This window comes from Echiichthys vipera (assembly GCF_963691815.1).
Source record: "Echiichthys vipera genome assembly, chromosome: 9".
Taxonomy (NCBI): domain Eukaryota; kingdom Metazoa; phylum Chordata; class Actinopteri; order Perciformes; family Trachinidae; genus Echiichthys; species Echiichthys vipera.
This window is the reverse complement of record NC_139834.1, coordinates 25,396,846-25,415,535: the sequence shown is the minus strand read 5'-3', so window position 1 is coordinate 25,415,535 and position 18,690 is coordinate 25,396,846. Positions and strand designations below refer to the sequence as shown.

The 18,690-nt window shown below is 41.1% G+C and overlaps 2 protein-coding genes across 2 annotated transcripts; one reads left to right on the top strand and one right to left on the bottom strand.

Annotated features, from left to right (window-relative positions):
* LOC310952242 (uncharacterized protein) lies at positions 1 to 9,952 on the bottom strand. Its single transcript, XM_083920801.1, has 16 exons — positions 9,680 to 9,952; positions 8,351 to 8,427; positions 8,143 to 8,244; positions 7,977 to 8,036; positions 7,823 to 7,892; positions 6,133 to 6,298; positions 5,908 to 5,977; positions 5,617 to 5,772; positions 4,344 to 4,400; positions 4,130 to 4,255; positions 3,283 to 3,407; positions 3,040 to 3,091; positions 2,883 to 2,953; positions 2,608 to 2,775; positions 2,231 to 2,339; positions 1 to 2,141 (listed from the first exon to the last, which is right to left on the bottom strand). Exons 1-16 carry the CDS (start codon positions 9,876 to 9,878, stop codon positions 153 to 155), a joined length of 3,597 nt encoding a protein of 1,198 aa, XP_083776927.1. The 5' UTR covers positions 9,879 to 9,952; the 3' UTR covers positions 1 to 152.
* Positions 9,953 to 13,536: 3,584 nt separating this feature from the next.
* LOC310951585 (succinate dehydrogenase [ubiquinone] iron-sulfur subunit, mitochondrial-like) lies at positions 13,537 to 18,177 on the top strand. The gene is made up of 8 exons (XM_083919884.1): positions 13,537 to 13,680; positions 15,048 to 15,181; positions 15,275 to 15,360; positions 15,510 to 15,646; positions 15,816 to 15,932; positions 16,169 to 16,270; positions 17,494 to 17,616; positions 17,707 to 18,177. The coding sequence occupies exons 1-8, from the start codon at positions 13,615 to 13,617 to the stop codon at positions 17,785 to 17,787; spliced, it is 846 nt and encodes a 281-aa protein (XP_083776010.1). The 5' UTR covers positions 13,537 to 13,614; the 3' UTR covers positions 17,788 to 18,177.
* Positions 18,178 to 18,690: the final 513 nt, after the last annotated feature.

The following is an 18,690-nucleotide window of genomic DNA, read 5'->3' as shown; positions in this document are numbered from 1 at the left end:
ATCAAACTTTTATCTAAATGCTGGCATTGAAAGTTACAAACATGTTTATAGAAGAGAAGACAGACTTCAAGGTAAATATTTCACACTTGAGGGTCTATGTAACAATTACAACAACACCTCATTCAAAATAGCATTTCATCAGTTTGAAGTCATCATTTCATTGGAGGCTTGTCATCTTTACTCTGTTTGTTTGAAAGAGACTTCTCAGTTTGACTGGGTTCAGCTTCGTCAGTGCTCGCTGTCTGAGAGGCAGCCGACATCTCTGTGGTTGGACTTTCAAGTTTCTCAGAGTGTTCCAACACAACTGTCTCTGTATTAACCTTGGTTTCCATGCTGGGAACTGCTGAGTCCGTCTCAGCTGTGACTTCAGTTACTATAGCCTCTACCTCCTCTGCAGCCTCCTTGTTTTTTAGGACTTCGGCTTCCTTGGAAACCTCTGCAGGTGAGACTTCGGCTTCCTTGGAAACCTCTGCAGGTGAGACTTCGGCTTCCTTGGAAACCTCTGCAGGTGAGACTTCGGCTTCCTTGGAAACCTCTGCAGGTGAGACTTCAGCTTCCATGGAAACCTCTGCAGGTGAGACTTCGGCTTCCTTGGAAACCTCTGCAGGTGAGACTTCGGCTTCCATGGAAACCTCTGCAGGTGAGACTTCGGCTTCCTTGGAAACCTCTGCAGGTGAGACTTCGGCTTCCTTGGAAACCTCTGCAGGTGAGACTTCGGCTTCCTTGGAAACCTCTGCAGGTGAGACTTCGGCTTCCATGGAAACCTCTGCAGGTGAGACTTCGGCTTCCTTGGAAACCTCTGCAGGTGAGACTTCGGCTTCCTTGGAAACCTCTGCAGGTGAGACTTCGGCTTCCTTGGAAACCTCTGCAGGGGAGACTTCCGCTACCTTGGCAGCAATCTCTGTAGCCAAAGTCTGACCCTCTGCGACAAACTCAGTGGCAGTAGTCTGAGGCTCCTTGGCTTCAGTTTCAATGGCAGATTCTGCAGAAATGACTTCAGCTTCCTTGGCAACAGTCTCAGTCATCGCAGGTTGGACCTCCTTAACAACCTCTGTAGCGATACTCTCAGACTCCTTGACCACGTCTGTCACTAGCACCTCAACCTCTTTAATAACCTCTGATGTTTCAGATGCAGCTTCCACTACTGCTTCATTTGGGTCTTTGACAGTATCACTTTCTATCACTTCAACCTCTTTGGAGACTACTGCATCCATCTCCTCAGTGATGGTTGCTGCAACATCAGTCGCCTTGGCAACATCAATTGCTATTGCTTCAGCCTCTTTAATGTTTGCCAGGGACTCTGCTATTTCCTCTCCAGCCTTTGCAGCATCAGTTGGTACACCCTCAACAGCTGACTCTGTTTCTTGGACAACAGTCTCATGGGAAAGTGCAACTACTGTAGCCTCTGGCTCCTGCACTACATTAGAGACAACAGCATCCAATTCATTTTCCTGAGCAACAGCAGAGACTGTTGTTTCAGAGTGTGCTACAATGTCCTTTTCCTCCTTAACTACTTCTATGGCCTCATCAGCAGTTGGCTCTTCCTTACTCACAGCAGCCATTTCTTGGATGGTGGAAGATGATATAACCTCAGCCTCTTTAACCTCAGTGACTATATCCTTCACCTCAGGAACAACACTGTCTGTAGCTACAGCAGTGCCTAAAACATCCTCAGTCAGATCCTTGATGGCCTCAGCCTCCTGCACCAATGGGACAGCAGTAGCTGTCTCAACAATGGTCTCAGCTGTTTCATTCAAGACTGGAGTTCCTACAGTTGTTGCAGCAACCGCCTCACTTTCTTTAACCAAAGTGGTTGCCTCTTTGAGGATAGCATCTGCCTCCACTTCTGATGCTACAGCAATTGCTTCTGCCTGGGCAGCATTGCTCACAACCTCAAGGAGTGGAAGGACTTGTTGTACAGTTGGGATTGCGTCTTCGGTTTGTGCAGGTGAAGCAGTTTCCTGGGCTGTGACTCCTGCAGCCATTTCCTTAGGGAGGAGTACACCGACCTTGCCAACCCCCACACCCGCCTCCATTAGCAGCCAGTCCATTTTTTGTGCATGCTGCTTGACGGCATCATCAACTCTAGAGTCAATCATCACTTCAGTCAAAACTCCATCTTCAGAAGAGTATGCAGCAGCCTTCCAAGAAAACAAACGTTATTAAAGGTTGGATTTGGATTTGTTTCAAGGTGGATTCATCTTTTTTGTCAATGGGCTTGTCCACTCACCTGCCAAGCCACACCCAGTTTGGAGATTTCACGACCAGACATGCCTTCTGCTTGCTTTGCGATGTCTGAACACTTGTGGCCATAGTCGAACTGAGCCAACTTCAATCTCCTGTTGATTAAAAGCACAAGAGGTTTGTACAGAAATTAAAATTGATCATCTGTACATTTACTGGTTTCAACTGGTATTCGCACTCTGCACCGGCCTCTGTGCTACATGTCCTCAAAGACCTAAACACCATTTCATTAAAGTGATAAGTAAAGACTCAGTCATGACTTTGGTTTCAGGACTGGATACATTATATACACCATTATGCAACTTGAGCTAGCAAGACCACCACTAGGGCAGTGGCGGTTGGAAAAACAATAGGTGTACTCACTGTCTCCCTGTAGTGGCAGGACCCAGCACAAATTTATCGAAATACAGGCGCACCAATCTTTCCCTCTCATCCAGACCAGGTAACGCAAAGTTGACAATCTCGTCAATGCGGTCATTAATGGCCCAGTCAAACTGTTCTGGCTGGTTACTTGCAAGCACCAGCATGAACCTGAAGAGAGAGAATGACACTACTTAGAGCCACCCAGTGGCCTTTTCAGTCATGGCGATGACATTTTCATGCCTAGCCATGCACACTGAATAACATAAGATACCAACTTGTTGCTCTGTTCCCCAGTGCGGTAGAGGAATGCATTGAGAGTGGCTCTGAGGTCCTCACTGATTTTCTCCTGCAATGCAAAAATCATGACTCATGAATATATGATTAAAACACAGGGCATCATCACCATGCACATGGCACTGCAGCTGAACTCACGGTGGCTCGCTTTCGCAGGAATGCATCAGCTTCATCTACGAACAGCAGGAGGCTGCAGAGAATCAGAAAACATCAAAGAGAATGTGCTTAAAAGCCGTCATTTTTTATGTTAAGGCCTTTAATGTAACTAGCCGGTAGAATAAAGGCACCTCTGTATGTAGTATGACATACAGGGTCAATATTTAACACTTCATACACGTACAAATTCACTGAGTGTTAATGGAGCAAATTACAGTGCCCTACCCTCGCCTGCTGGTGCTGGCCCAGTCAAACACCTTGTGCATGGCAGTGACTCCATCGCGCCCCATAGGTGCCACATCCCCACCTGTCATGATGGCAAAGTCCATCCCTGAATGGAGAGCCAGTTTCTGGAATGCAATAGAGAGAAGCAAAAAAAAAAAAAAAAAACAATAGAAATGCACAGCCTTAAAAAAACTGTTCAAATAAATATTGTATATAGAGAATATACTGCTTTATAAATAATCCCAATATTTGCATCAACAAATAATGTAAATAGTGATGTAACAGTATGAAAAATTCACATCCCTATTATAGTGACCAAAATGATCCCAGTTATCAGTATTATTGGGAAAAGAAAGTGCAGATGCAACCACTACCATCAAGTTTTATATTAAAAACCTAAACTAAACAAAAGAGCAGCACATTTTGTTTGCAAAACCATTAAAAAATAAAGGTACTATGACTTTCTTTCTGCAGACCGGATGATCATCTTCGATCAAGTTTCCCTTTAAGTGCTTTTAAAAACCAAAACACACACTTCAGACTTAGACTCTCTCACAAGGCTGAACAATCTCATGAGTGCTATCAATGCCTTCTGCAATGTTTCCATAACGCTGCCCCTGCATCTGGGAGACTGTTGCTTACTTCGGTTGATGCTGGACAGTAAGTAATCAAACACAGTTTTAACAATAATTAAAATTTGAAACGATAACACTAATCATTGGGATTTTTACTGCAGTCTATTACTAAAATAATAACTGTTTCATCTCTAGTTGTAAATACTCTCAAGGACAATGTCAAAGAACATGACAAGAGAGAGCAAATCAAAAGGTGTCTGACACAGCCCTACCTTGGCGAAGAGTGTTTTTCCAGTTCCGGGGGGTCCGTACATCAGGATGTTCCTGTACAAGCCTCTGTTCTGCCTGGTGTTACGAGTGGCGATGGCAATGTCCCTAACACGTTCCTCCAAAGATGCCTGTGTGATCCAGTTTTGCATTACATCAGCATTGTTCGCAAAGTCATAAAAACAGTACATGAATGTTGAAGAGGAGAAAGTCTCTCACGCTGAGCACCACGCCTTCCAAGGCGTCCTGCGGTCTGCTCCTCAGACGCTTGGTTGTCTAAAAATGAGGGAAACGGAGGGGATTACATGGGGATTTGTTTTATCACAAATCATTTAACAGTTAAAAAGTAGTCACATGAATTAAAAGGTTATCTACGTGCTTATAACATGATTCATGTTGCCTAAATATACTGAAAATCAACATAATTTTAACACTTTATTGCCAATGAGTGACTCGTCTGCGCTGCTACAAACAAATTCAAATGTTCAGTTCATTACTACTTGAAATATTCAGCACACATCCATCCCCTTGTTATCTTGGTGAATGAACTCATTCATTTTACACACTTCATTGGTATAACTGAAGTTTTTCTCCCACATTCAGTCCATTTGGCAGGATTAGCTGAATATACTGCAGACGACACTTGAATAAACAAATCCATTTAACTTATTTTCTCGTCAGAAAATACATTTGACGCATTACCAGCTGTAGCAGGCTGAAATCTCAATTAGAACGAGACTCCAGACATTTCACTGTAATTTATGAACAGTGGTTTTCAAAAACAACAAAATAATGCATCTATTTACATCTTCACACACACGCAAGCACACACACACCATGGTTTGAACGTAACCTCTAACTTAGGCTGGAGTTGGATGTTCCAACGTAGAAATCTTTCACCTAGCCCATTGCAGGTGTAAAATAGCAATTGTTATGGCGCATCATTTTGACAGGTGGGATGGCTTGGAGGCTGAGGAGGAGCACCCGGCCTATTACACCCTTTGGATATCGATGCTGATTTTGATTTATACTCACGCTTTCCATAAGCAGCGAGGATTAGCGACCAGCTGGGAGCAGACTTGTGACATGACACGGGCAGAATTGGGGCCAATCTTTAGTGGTGTGTTCGACACTAAGATAACACCTTGTCTTTGTTAGACTTTCATTATGTTTGTTATAACCACAGGAAGTGATAGCGTCATTTTGCGACAATATTATGGTTAGTGTGGACTTTACACCAGAGTACCTAAGATGAACCTTACATCACCCTGGGGCAATCAAACATCGACACAACTTTAGTATCAAACTAACTACTTCCAATGTGTCGTTTAGTGTGGACCTGAACTTGAGAGAGAACTTACGTGAAGCTGGTGCCACAGGATGCTGGGTGGTAATTAAATTAACCTATGTTCATGGGAGCATTATGTAGTGTGCAGATTATATTTCTCAGTCTTTTACACGTTATAATAATAATAATAGAATTAGGCTGTACCTTGATTGGGTGTTTGATGGCCTCTGCAACAGTTATCCTGGAGGTCTCTCGGACCAGTGAGGGTTTGCCCAGACGAGCCTCGATGTAGCGCCCGGCCACCGCCGTGGCATTCCTGGCAGAATACACTCCTGCTGCCAAGAGGGTCAACCCAGCAACCTGTAGGGGATAAAAGGGCAAACACAAATCTTCAGATATTCTGTACAGCATATCAAACGCTGCTTCCCATAATCCTCTGCATTCCTCCTGTGGTAAAAAGCGTGACAAGGTGTGACTGGTTTGACGTGGATTTACCGTGGCTGTGAGTTTGTCCCAGTCAGAGACGAAGGCCCTGAATCCCTCCCCAAACACTGCTCCGGCCGTCCTGCCAGGAACAAAACACAATTATCACACTGACTGCCTCCGCTGTGGCAGCCACAGTCTCTGCCGCCTTCTGGGATTTTACTTACAGCTGAGAGAGATACTAGGAGACAACGTGCCAGTTACTCTGAGGATTAAGGAAAGTAATTTTGCCCTCACTTTATAGATTCAAGGACAGTTTGTCTGTGTTCAGCAGCTTTCAGGCGGATCTGTTCCCTGATCAGGTCTGCATTCTCCCTCTCCACCTGGGCACGGGCTTTGGCCTCCGCTTCAACGCGGAGCAGGTCATTCTTGTGTCTCAACTCCATTTCATGTTCAACGGTAGCTGGGAGGACAAAGGGACAGACATTAATAACTGCATGCTTGTGACAGGGCTGATCATTAAACCTTCTTAAATCAGTGTGGTTTAACTTAACACTGTGCCAACACTAGACTAAACTGACTCTAAAAGATACAGTTCCTTTGCACTTATTGGCCCTAATTTATCAAACGAACATACGGCAGAAAACGTGCGTACGACCATTTCCTGGCAAACTTAGGCATTTATCAATTTGGACGTGAGCGGGAGCTAAAATTAAATCTCACGTCAGGTCTGAGATCGTGTACGCAAATTTGAGCGTGTGTATTTGCGGTGCAGCAAAACCTGGCTGAAAATAATGAACAAACCTCAGCTGTCATTAAGCAGAAGCAGTCACATATTAAGAACAGAGCAAAAAGGATTCTTAAAACGAAAAAAAAAAAAAAAATTATGGTTGGAGCAATTGATTGTACTCATGTGCGTCTGAAGGCACCATCTATGAATGATCACGCATTTGTGATCCCAAGCTATCACTTTTAAATGTGGTGGCCAGGTGGCCAGGAAGGGACACACGATTCTTTTATATTTCACAACAGCTCGGCTCCAGCCCCCCGCGACCCCGACAGAGACAAGCGTTTGAAGATGATTCCACTCTTATGACTGCCAAAAAGCACATGTTTGACCTCAGTGGGCGAGGCCTCCGAACCAGGAATATTTAAGGGCGTAACATGTTAATGACGATCGAATTCAGCCGCCGCATTTATCAAGGCCCGCTCATTTGTACACTGAGATTGGTCAGATAGGAATGTTTCATAAATCACACGTGTGTCCTGTCGTACGACCAATTCTGCGCTCAGATCTGCATCCGTTTTCACGCAAGATTGATAAATGAGGCCCATTGACTCTAATATGGAAACCCAATCCAAAGTGGCTGTGTATTAGTATATGCTTTCCTCAGCCTTAGAGAGACTTGTATCAGACATAAACATTTGACAGATAATGGCATTTTCTAACTTGTGATATAACATCTGTACAAATCTAATGAATTGTTGGTCATTTTTATGTAAGCATGTTCTGAGTTTTATTGTCTCCTGTTCCATTAATGTCTGTCTGTTCCTGTTGTTTTAATTCTGAGCAGAGCCGTGTAAAAGAGCGTCTCTGCAATAGGCGTGTATGGTCAGTCAACCTACCATTGCATATATTAACAAATAAAGCCAAATTAATCTAATTTTCTCGCTACTTTTTGGAGTTTAAAAAAATGGAGGAATACTAGAATAATAATGACTTGAAACTCCCCTGGGTTCGCTTTCTTCAGACACACAGTACGGTCTCAGGGGAGACTTTGGAGAGCCACAAATCTCACAGTGAGTCATGTGATCTCTGAGTCATCGGTACTGATCAACCACCTTATTGACCCCTAAAGATATACCGTGGTCATTCTTTGCTTTGGAGCAGCACAAATCCTACCTACTGAATCTTTAATCATAATAAATAAAGAAGTGCATACACGGCATCATGAGTGGATGAACAATGGTTTGTTCCATCTTCTACCTTTTCTCATGGCCTCTTGCTTCAGAACTGATTCCTCTTGCTTACGAAGGTTCTCCTCGTTGAGGAATTGCTGTGGGAAAAAAACAGAAAAAACACGATTAATGCTCCAGTCAGGTGTTCAGTTCATTTCAAGAGTCCTTTTAAAAAGGTTTACCTGTTGCCTGAGCTGATCGTCATACCTCTGTCTGGCAAGTTTGTCTTGATATTGCGCCCTCTGGGGGCGAAACAGAAAACAATTAATTACATTGACATGAAATAAAAAATATCTTGCACGTGGAACTCGGGTTTTGCTGCATGAGCGTGGTGTGTTAACTCCATACCGCCTGGTTTTGCTTCGTCTCCTCTGCCAGTGTTTTGCGTCTCTCCTCACCCTGCAGGTGGATCTGCTCGCCTTTCAGCTGCTCCACCGCTGCCTCGTATTCCTGTTGGGGTTGTTTGGTTTTGTTATGTGACATCAGGTTTATTTCTCCGCAGCACAGTATCAGTGGATCACACAATCACATGAGAATCCTCTTCTCCAACACCTACTTTTACTTTACTCTGATGCTCCAGCTGTACAGTCTGCTCCTGCATACGAGCCAGTCCCAGCGCTTCTTTGGCATGTCCTGTTGAAATAAAACTAATTCATCAAGCAGTGAATCATAGAATAGAATAGAATTACTTCAATGATCCCAGACTGGGAAATTATTTTGTAACAGCAGTAGTGGGTCAGCAAATAAAAACTGACCCACTACTGACCCACCATGCTGCGTTATTCATTATTTTAACCACCAGGACAATTGTAATTACACCTATGGGTGTAACATGCTACAAACTGCCATCACACAATCACGTGTTGAGTACGAGTATGAGTGTGAGTGTTGGAGTATGAGACAATGGCCCCTGGGCACATACTGTATGTACTGCAAGTATGCAATGTATGTTTGCTTTGGAACAACTACTTTTAGTCATTTTGCATCTACTTCTAGACGTGTTGTATCTTTTTGTGGTGGTTTAGCATCTACTTTTTAGTTCTTTGCATCTTTTTGTGAGTTTTTTATGTAATTTTGCATCACATGGTGGTCGTTTTGGTTATATTTTGAGTCATTTGACAATTTCTGTGGTCGTTTTACATCTATTTTGGTCGTTTTGCACCTCCTTGTGGTCATTGTGCGGTCACTTTGCATCTCTATGGTTGGTTTGCATCTTTCTGTGTCATTTGTAGTCGTTTTGTCTGTTTTCTGTCTACTTTTGAGGGGGTTCAGATACATTTTGTGAGTCACGGCCATCATTAATCCACGCACAAGATGATGCACACCTGAGCCTGTTTGTAGAGAGCATAGTAGACGTTTCAAAAGTTGAATGAAGCAAACATGTGCTGTGCTTGACACGCACTGGTTAAAGGCGCACAGCAGTAAGCATGTTCATGTGCACATACTGACATGAAGGGTGTGACATGTGAGACAGGTGAAGGGCTGAGAGGGGACACTTTGTTCCATCTGTACTCCCTGACACGCCCACCAAACCGTGGAGGTCATACATGCTCACACACACACACACACGAAGCAAATGTGCAGTTTAACCACTTTTAAAAGTTGCCATGTTATACTGAGCTGCTAACTGTGATAGGTGTAAGCAGAATTAAAGAAGTGCAGTAGTGCTCACACAACAGGATATTCAAAGTGTGCACATCTGCCAGGTCAAACTTAACCTTCACAGGATTGTTTTTCTTTGTGTGTGGAGTTCAGCACGAGGGACTCTCATCTCATCCGAAAAGAACAGAGTGTACCCACATGGGAAGTTTATCCAGTAAAGTTAGAGGAAAATGACAGAAAGATAAATAAATGGTAAATGTTGGAGAAATAAACGAGTACGAACGTGATTTGTCGAGGTCTCGTGCAGCTTTTGCAGCTCTCTCGAGCCCAGTCGGGTCAAAGTTGCTCCACTTGTCCCCGGGTTTGTTCCCCCCTGAACCTCCCGAAGCTCCCCCGGCCCCTTCAGCAGGAGCAGCCGCTCCCTGCTCGTCCACCGGCGGCGGTGAACCGGAGCCCTTCCCCCAGCCGAAGAGCCACGACATGCTGCCTCAAAAGTGACCGAGCAACAGGCTGCACTCTGGGTGTGGAGCCTCGGTGGTCTAACAGCCCAATGAGCCCATGCTGGTTGGACCACAGTCAAGGGAACAGGTGAGAGGGACTTCCGGCTCAACCTTTCAAAATAAAACAACTATATGATATGTATCCCCTTTCATACCCATGAGCAGCCTTCTTTAAACTTTTTAAACAACGTGAAAAGGAAAAGGGGAATTTATGGTGGATTAAGGTTTACATCCCTATGTCCTTTGCATATGTTATAAAGGCTATAGACAAAAGTATGCTATTACATTTCCGGGTATTATTGTAGCCTATTATAATCAAATGTATCATAAATACAACTCAAACAACTATATTGATGCTATTATGGATATTTGTTTTGTAGATAGCATTGAGATAGTTGTTTCAGTTATATAATTATGCATTTAACTGTTTGATTTATGGAGAAAATAAAATATTAGGCCTATTTGTTATGTGTGTGTGTGTGTGTGTGTGTGTGTGTGTGTGTGTGTGTGTGTGTGTGTGTGTGTGTGTGTGTGTGTGTGTGTGTGCGCGCGTGTGTGTATGTGTGCGTGCGTGTGTGTGTGTGTGTGTTTATATGTATATATTTATATATATATATATATATATATATAGACTGTATACATACATATATACACAACAATTTAAAAACAAAATACTACAAGGATGAATAGAATAGTAAACATATAGGCCTAATATTTTTTGCCCTATATGGCCAACCCTTTCTCCATAACTCAGACATTAATATCATATTCATATGACTGAAACCTCTACCCCAATGCTATCTGCAAGCCAAATATCCATAATTGCATTAAAATAGTTGTTTGAGTTGTACATATGATAAATATTTGTCTATGTTTTATTCGTTTTACTCAGAGGTAATTTACCTTTTTAAGGGTCAATACAGTCAAGATAATCACCCTTACATGAACACACACACATTCATACACTTCCTTACATATTACGCACTCACAGTTTTGTTTTTTGTTCTTTCTTGTTGTTGCCACCAAACTTATTTAAGTTTTCTTCTATTATTTTCTGCATTGTCTTTATTTTGAAACCTCAATAACTTTGTGAATAGTTTTTGGGTAGAGGATTCAAAATAAGCCCTCTGGGGTTTTTCCCTCTTCCTGCACAGTCTATTATTTGTCATCTGTTTTGTCATTTTTATGAATGTTATTAAATTGTGCAAACAATAAAATAAAATAAATAAAAAAGAAATATGATTATAATAGGCTATAATATTACACGGAAATGTTTCAGCCTATGTTTTGTTGAATGGAGTGTGTCCAATAATTAATCCCTTTAGTGCTATTTTAAAATATGCGTTTGTTCTGAAAATATGACAACATTAAATCACTGTAGGATGCATCTGATAATGCCCAATACATCCATTTTTGGTTTTTACTAATAAATAGTATTATCACTGTGAGGTCCACAGGGCCTGTATTATTTTAATAACATGAACTGTATATGTTTATTTGTATGATTGATTAAATAGTTTAACAATTCAGAATGAAATAAGTAACATCAGACAACAATTCATCTGATGGGAAAACATATTTTTGGCACTAAAATGTGAATGTTGAATGTTCAATGTTACTGACCACGTGGACAAAGACCATTGGGTAACTGGAAATCTGCGTGAGTACATGAGTTTTTTCCTCGACCTTCAAAACCATTATCATCTGAAAAGCTTATTGTGTACATCTTTGTCCCAGTGATGCCATGCATATTGGACAAGTACAGACTGGCAGTCATTACATTACGATACCACACACATAAAATCCACATACTGTAATCACACAGAGTGGCCTCTATCTCTTTTACTGGCTTTTATTAAGGCAACGCAGAGTAAGGAGTCTATCAACAGTGACTGCTGCTGTTATTCAAGACTAAACTGAAGTGATGCTTTAGTTTACAATACAGAAAATGGAGCGGTCAAGGACACACTGAGAAGAGATATGTGTGCTGCAGTGTGCCTTGGTGTTTGGTGCATACTATAAACGTGTTAAGTAGAAAATGAAAAATAAAGCAAGCAATAATAAATACTGCAGCAGTCAAGAACGTGAATATAGACCAGAATAAATATCATAATAATGACCTTTATTAATATAAAACCTTTCATAACATAAAAGCCAGTTCAAGGTGTTTTGCAAAGAAGCGTATCAATCTATAACACAGGTATTCAAAACAGAAAACACAAACAACAACAACAATAAGCAAATAATGATTAAACTAATTCTGCAAGCCATCAAGCAATTATGTTTATATTATTAAATATATAAAATGTATATCAAATAACAACAATGCTGTTCAAAAAATAAGTGGAATTATCCTATTTAAAATTTAATTTCGTTAAACCAGGGTTTGAACTGTTTCTTAAAACTATAAAAGTCCTCTGTTATTTTGTTTTTTTGGAACAAATTTTCATATTTTTATGGTCATTTTTCTATTTTCTATTCAAACATAAATATATAATTCATTAAATATAAATCACTATGAGTATGAGGATCTAATTTCACTAACACTGATGTTTTCAGCTTTCCAGTCATGATACATAACTGACCCTCGTGAGGTGTTGTGAAAGAGGCTCGTACGCGTGGTGCCTTCAGGGGCGGTCGGATATATAGAATACCATGGATGAGGTGTACATTTATGATCTAATTATATGAAGCAAGGACTTTTTTAAACTGGAAACATGACGTCCAGAAAAAGCACAAAATGCCAGTGCCAGTTTGTGACCTGACCAGATGATTTCATATTGGCTGATAAAGACACATTTTCAAGGGCAAATTCTTACAAGTAGAAACATGAACAAAACATGTACAAAAGAGGAAACATAGTATAGAAAAGTATCATATAAAATCTTACTGTTAGAGACTTCATTGCTTTTTGGGTGTTGAATTGAATTAATTCATTGTTTGAACACCTTGGAATTTAGCAAGTGTAATAATTAGTGATAGACCCGCCGATATTTGTCTTTTATAGGTGTTTTGGTATCAGCCGATGCGGACGTCTGCGTTCGGCGATAGACAGGCGTCCACAGGCAGCACCGTGTTGCTGGAGACGCCTTTTTTAAGTTCAACAAATGCTCCTTTTTTTAAAAAATTGAGACTAGTATCATTTGTCATCATCATTATCATTATCAATTTTTCTATGATGTAAATTGAGGGAGCAAAAGTAGTATCGGCTCAAAAAATTCAGCAATCCATATCGGTCATCGGCTAAGGCTGATGAAAAAAAAATCGGCCCCTAAAAATCCATATCGGTCGATCCCTAATAATAATAAGATTTAAATATACTGTTCCTGCGTCGCCTATTGTTTTCCAGGATACCAAACAACACATTCCTCCAAAGAAAGACAAAACTCTCATCATCAATAAAAGCACATAGGTTTTGCCAGTAAATCCTCACAATTTGGCAATGCTAAAATATATAATAATCTAATAATAATGTATTTGTATATATAATAAACACACGCCAGTTTCTGAAGTTACAATCCTCATGAATGTCTCTGTTAAGTCTTTTCTTTGGGGGAGGCCGTGAAGGCAACAATCAGGGCGTGCTTACGTCACGGGGCTGCACGTAAAGGGCGGGGCTTCAGGTTACATACTGGGGTCGATGAGATAAAGAAGTGAGCTGTACTCGGTCAGGTCTTCACAGGAGTTACTAGCGTATCAAACAAAGTCCGAAACAAACATGTCGCTGGTCAGTGGCGCCTTGAGTCGAAATGTTCTGGCTATCAGGAACTCTGGCATGATGGTGGTGAGTACAACGTGTTTTATTCAAGTGTGTGTAACAGCACACCCTGCTACCTGGGAATGTGACAATGTGACAGAATACTGAGGAAGTAGCCTACTGTGTGCTTTAAAGTGTGACTTAAAGTATTTACATTTGGAAAAACGGTCCATCTTTCGTTATCAATATACATATATTATAAAAACTATAAAAGCCAATCAGTGTGAATGAGCTGAGCCTCCTCTAACATTATTAAAGGCTTATTTAAGGGATTTAAAGGTTGTTTTAAGCAGTTATGGTACTCAAAGATATGTTGACTTCTCCAAACTATACAAAAACACTCAAGTTATTGTGCTGCAGTCCATCTTTCTTTGTCCTGTAGGAGTCAGTTAGGTAACTAAAGACTGGAGTGATGTAACACTCTCATGTCAGTTCACCCAAGCTGCCATCAGGGGGAGACTCTGTACCATCTTATGCAAAAAGGAGAAAACACTTTGTTTTATTATGTTACTTTGTCTCTTAATTCTACCTTCAACCGTAAAGCAATCCCTGCTAATTCTTTTAAAGGTTTGTGAACTAAATGTACATTCAGTAGTTGTTAGTATGAGTTGTATCCTCCGGTGTGACAGGATAGAATTACAAAGGGCTTCCTATTTTAGCCTCGGTTGACATAAACAGCAGCAAGGTCACATTAGACCACATTTTGCCCTTCTTATGTGCATAAATCTTTCTTTTACAGCTCTTTGTTTCAGGCTTACCTGTAGGACTTGTAACAACAATACATCAATCTGGATATTCAGTGATCAATAACCCATTATCATTGATTCAGAGTGAAAACATAGATGCATACCATCATTTTTAAATTCCTATGTCAACAATTAAAAGGTCATCCTAAAGTTAACTTATAACTTGTATGTTGAGAAATGTGGCACTTTATAGTGAACAACAGGAGGTCTATTTCTAATAAAAATAAACGTTTGTTTTTAATTTGAATGTCTTCAAGAGCTCTGTAATAAAAGTGTCAAACCATATTTTAGTGTCTCTGCGTGAGTTGATATAAATTCCGCTGATTGTGTTAAATGTACAGATGATATTGACTCATACGATCAGAGGTCCCTGAATTGAATCAAATTGAAATCGTATCGTGACAGACTTTGTGATATCTGCAAATATTGTATTTTGTGCAAAGAATCAATATGTATGTATGTGATGATTGATATGAAACTTGTGATTTAAACCCCTATTTACCTGAAAGAAATTGCTTAAGTAGAAGGGATGAAAGAGGAAAATACCTGAAGGAATTAAACATGAATTGCACCAACTGTAGAATCTCCCTTTGATACATTTCTGCGAATCATATACGCTGCATCTTTTGTTTATTATCTGTGACGCAGATGGCACGGCACGCTCAGACGGCTGCCGCCCCGGCTCCTGAACCCAGGATCAAGAAGTTCCAGATCTACCGTTGGGACCCAGACAGCGCTGGAGACAAACCACGAATGCAGACATATGAAATAGATCTCAACACGTAAGTGAATAATGGGGCTCCATGAACAGAACATTGTTGAGTTGTAGTTTTTCTTTCTCACATGAATCTATTGACCTGTTCCCGTTGATACAGCTGTGGTCCGATGGTTCTGGACGCCCTCATCAAGATCAAGAACGAGGTTGACCCCACACTCACATTCAGACGCTCCTGTCGTGAGGGTAAGAAACGCATTCTTGTTCAGATTGCACAAATGTCTTTAAAACATTTCCACTCAAAGGAAAAAAAGTGATCAAAACAAATTAACAGGTCTGTTGAAATGAACTTCAATGCCAGATGTCAGTGAACCATTGATCGTATGTCCCTTCAGGTATCTGCGGCTCATGTGCCATGAACATAAACGGAGGCAACACGCTGGCGTGCCTCAACAAAATCGACGTCAACACGAGCAAACCGACCAAAATTTACCCGCTCCCACACATGTATGTGGTCAAAGATCTGGTGCCTGTAAGTACTGCAAGTGTAGAAGGTTTATTTCCATGGCCATATTTGATAAACGTGCTACACGAAATGTTCGTTAACACTGTGTGCATTTAAAAAGGGGCTAACAGAGTCTGATATGGTGCGTTCTTTATTGGTTGTTTGACTGAGTTCTCCCTTATTTGATTTACTTCAGGATATGAGCAACTTCTATGCACAGTACAAATCCATCGAGCCCTTCCTGAAAAAGAAGGATGAAGCTCAAGAAGGGAAGGAGCAGTATTTCCAGTCGGTGGAGGACAGGCAAAAACTGGTAAATGCACCAACGTCTTACCGTTATGGACCACACACACTGGCACATGCACATCCCCCTATAGTGCTGTGTCAGCTGTATTGGAGGTCTTTATATCTTGGCCACAGTGGTCATCTCATCACTAGGATTGTTGTCAGCCAACCTGTCTTCTGTCAGATGTAATTCTAAAAAAATATGAATCTGAATTGAAAGCGTCATGATTTGCCTGTGGAGTCATCGTCTACCTTACCCAACAGGACGGCCTGTATGAGTGCATCCTCTGTGCTTGCTGCAGCACCAGCTGTCCCAGCTACTGGTGGAATGGAGACAAATACTTGGGACCTGCTGTCCTAATGCAGGTGGGTAATCATATAAAGTTATGAGAGAATTTAAATAGTAGATATGATGAAGGGCGTAAAAGTCGAGGGGCTCATTACAAACCAGAGGGAGACAACTTCAGGAGATTCTCTCCACCTGAGAAGTTCAGCCTGAGGGTGGTGCCAGAGCAAAGGCCATGTAGTTAATATTTAATGAGATTATCCTCTGGTCACTGGCCCTCACACTCAGATGTACTTTGTCAGGCTCAGCTGTACTTAGAGACTGCATTGTTGACAGGTGAGCCTAACTACTCCATGTTAACATGAGACCCTTTCACACGTGCACTGCAAACCTGAAATGATCTAGACATTACCCAGAGGAGCTGTATGTGAGAACGCAAATGTCCAAATCTTGGACTTGACATTAAACAGACTTTATGCTGCCAGCTCCCTAATACATGTTTGTGTAATGTTGGATTGAGCCCTTGTGTGAATAGAGCAGCTCATTGTGCAGAGAATTCACAGTGAGCGAGTGGATGTGTCGAGGACGTTTCTATCATGTGGACAACTTGCAAAACTGGATGAAATGAAACATCCGAGGGTGAAGACGGGTTATTTATACAAAGACGCCAAGGCAGAGAGATTCAGGAACCTCTGTCAAATTCAAACAACAGAGACTTGGTTGTTTATGGCCAAGTTTTATATGTGGTTATGTGGTGTAATCACGTCATGTCCTACCTCCTGCACGTTCTAACCAGGCACCACTTAAACCAGACAGACTATTTGGACAAACTCCTGTTGTGTGCTTCGTGTGTGAAAGGGAAACTGCAGACAAGGAGGCAAACTGAGGCTGTACTTTGACATATCATATCAATTCCTGTCATATTGTAAATTCAGTCACAAGTTTAAGAAGTTTCATACAAAAGAAAATTCAGCACTGATGGCTATGCCGTTGTTATAGTTTTGACCTGGTTTCATACAATGACAACTGTCATACAACTGTCATACATTTGGAGGAAATGCAGGCTAAAAGTGTAACAACACAAAGGCCATATGGTCAAATTTAAATAATGCATTTAAGAAGGTGAATCACCTATCCTGCTCTGATAACTGAAATTGGAAGCTCATTTCAATTGATTTTTTTACTTAGAACCGAAACTGTGACACCCCTAATGAACCATGACATAGTTGTCAAGATATTAAATACCCAAAAAATATTTCTGATGGAGCAAACAACACATGACAACTGTGTTATTACCCCACAGGCATACCGGTGGATGATTGACTCCCGTGATGAATTCACCGAGGAACGTCTGTCGAAACTTCAGGACCCCTTCTCCCTTTACCGCTGCCACACCATCATGAACTGCACTAAGACGTGTCCTAAGGTACTTAAAGACATTTTCTCACAAGCACTCTCTCTTGCAGAGTTGATGGAGTTTAAGTTTCTCACTGTCTGTTTGATTCGCTGCTCGCAGGGACTCAACCCAGGAAAGGCTATCGCAGAGATCAAGAAAATGATGGCCACCTACAAAGAGAAGAAGGCAGCGGCTACATGAACATTTGGAAATCCAGCTGGCTGAAGAGCCCCAAATATACCTTGAACTAAGTTAAGAAGAAGCGAAGAGTGACCTTCGCCTACACGAGCACCTTTTTGTGATTGTCATGAGTGTGTGAGATGTGTGTGTGTGAGTGTGTGTGTGTGTGAGTGGGATTAAGTAAAGCAGTTGAGAGAAAAAGGTGCTGGAACTGTTTAGTAAAACAGTTTGAAAGATTCAAAACGCTGGACCACATTTCTGCCATTTGCCTGCAAAGTTAAAATATTACATTATAATGTAACTCTGTATTTAATCCTTGGGAAAAGCTAATAAAAAAAGTACTGTAAATATTTAAACGTGTTAATTAAACATGTGCTTGGCTCATTGTGGAAACTGAATATATGATTTTGATCAGGAAAGAACAAATTCACTTATTGTTGATGCCTATAACTTGCATTGCAATAAACAATATTAAAGTATGCAATAAGAATTTTTTGTTGTAAAAAAAAAAGCCCATTTCACAGCAGGTAATGTGGAATTAGTTGAATGAATGATGGCTGCCATTGATGATAATGTTTATACCTGTACTTCTCCTGCTTCAACATTTCTCCCATCTATTGGGACTTGGTCACTAATTGTATTTTTGATTGACCAGCTGGCTGTATAAACAGGCTCAACCGTATCCAGGTTCATATTACAGCTCATGTAAATCATTTCTCTGCTTTAAAATAGCAGTGCAATGTAAAGGGGGAATGATCAACACCAGCCAAAGGGATCCGCAAACTGAAAGCCGAAAGTTGTCCTTGTAAAAAAGATAAGATAAGCCTTTATTGAGGAGAAATTCAGGTGCTTCAGCAGCAGAAAAGACAGAAATAATATTTATATTGTCTGTGTAAGGCAAAAATAGAAATATACTGTAGGATA

Bases quoted from the DNA above. Each gene is read 5' to 3' on its own strand.
- LOC310952242 (XM_083920801.1), bottom strand. From the start codon at position 9,878: ATGTCGTGGCTCTTCGGCTGGGGGAAGGGCTCCGGTTCACCGCCGCCG. The intron at 5,978-6,132 runs GTGAGGGCAAAA...TGTTCCTGGCAG, and splicing joins ACTGTCCTTGAATCTATAAA to GACGGCCGGAGCAGTGTTTG. The intron at 4,256-4,343 runs GTGAGAGACTTT...TGGATCACACAG, and splicing joins TGGAAGGCGTGGTGCTCAGC to GCATCTTTGGAGGAACGTGT.
- LOC310951585 (XM_083919884.1), top strand. From the start codon at position 13,615: ATGTCGCTGGTCAGTGGCGCCTTGAGTCGAAATGTTCTGGCTATCAGG. The intron at 15,182-15,274 runs GTAAGTGAATAA...CCGTTGATACAG, and splicing joins TATGAAATAGATCTCAACAC to CTGTGGTCCGATGGTTCTGG. The intron at 15,647-15,815 runs GTAAGTACTGCA...GATTTACTTCAG, and splicing joins TGGTCAAAGATCTGGTGCCT to GATATGAGCAACTTCTATGC.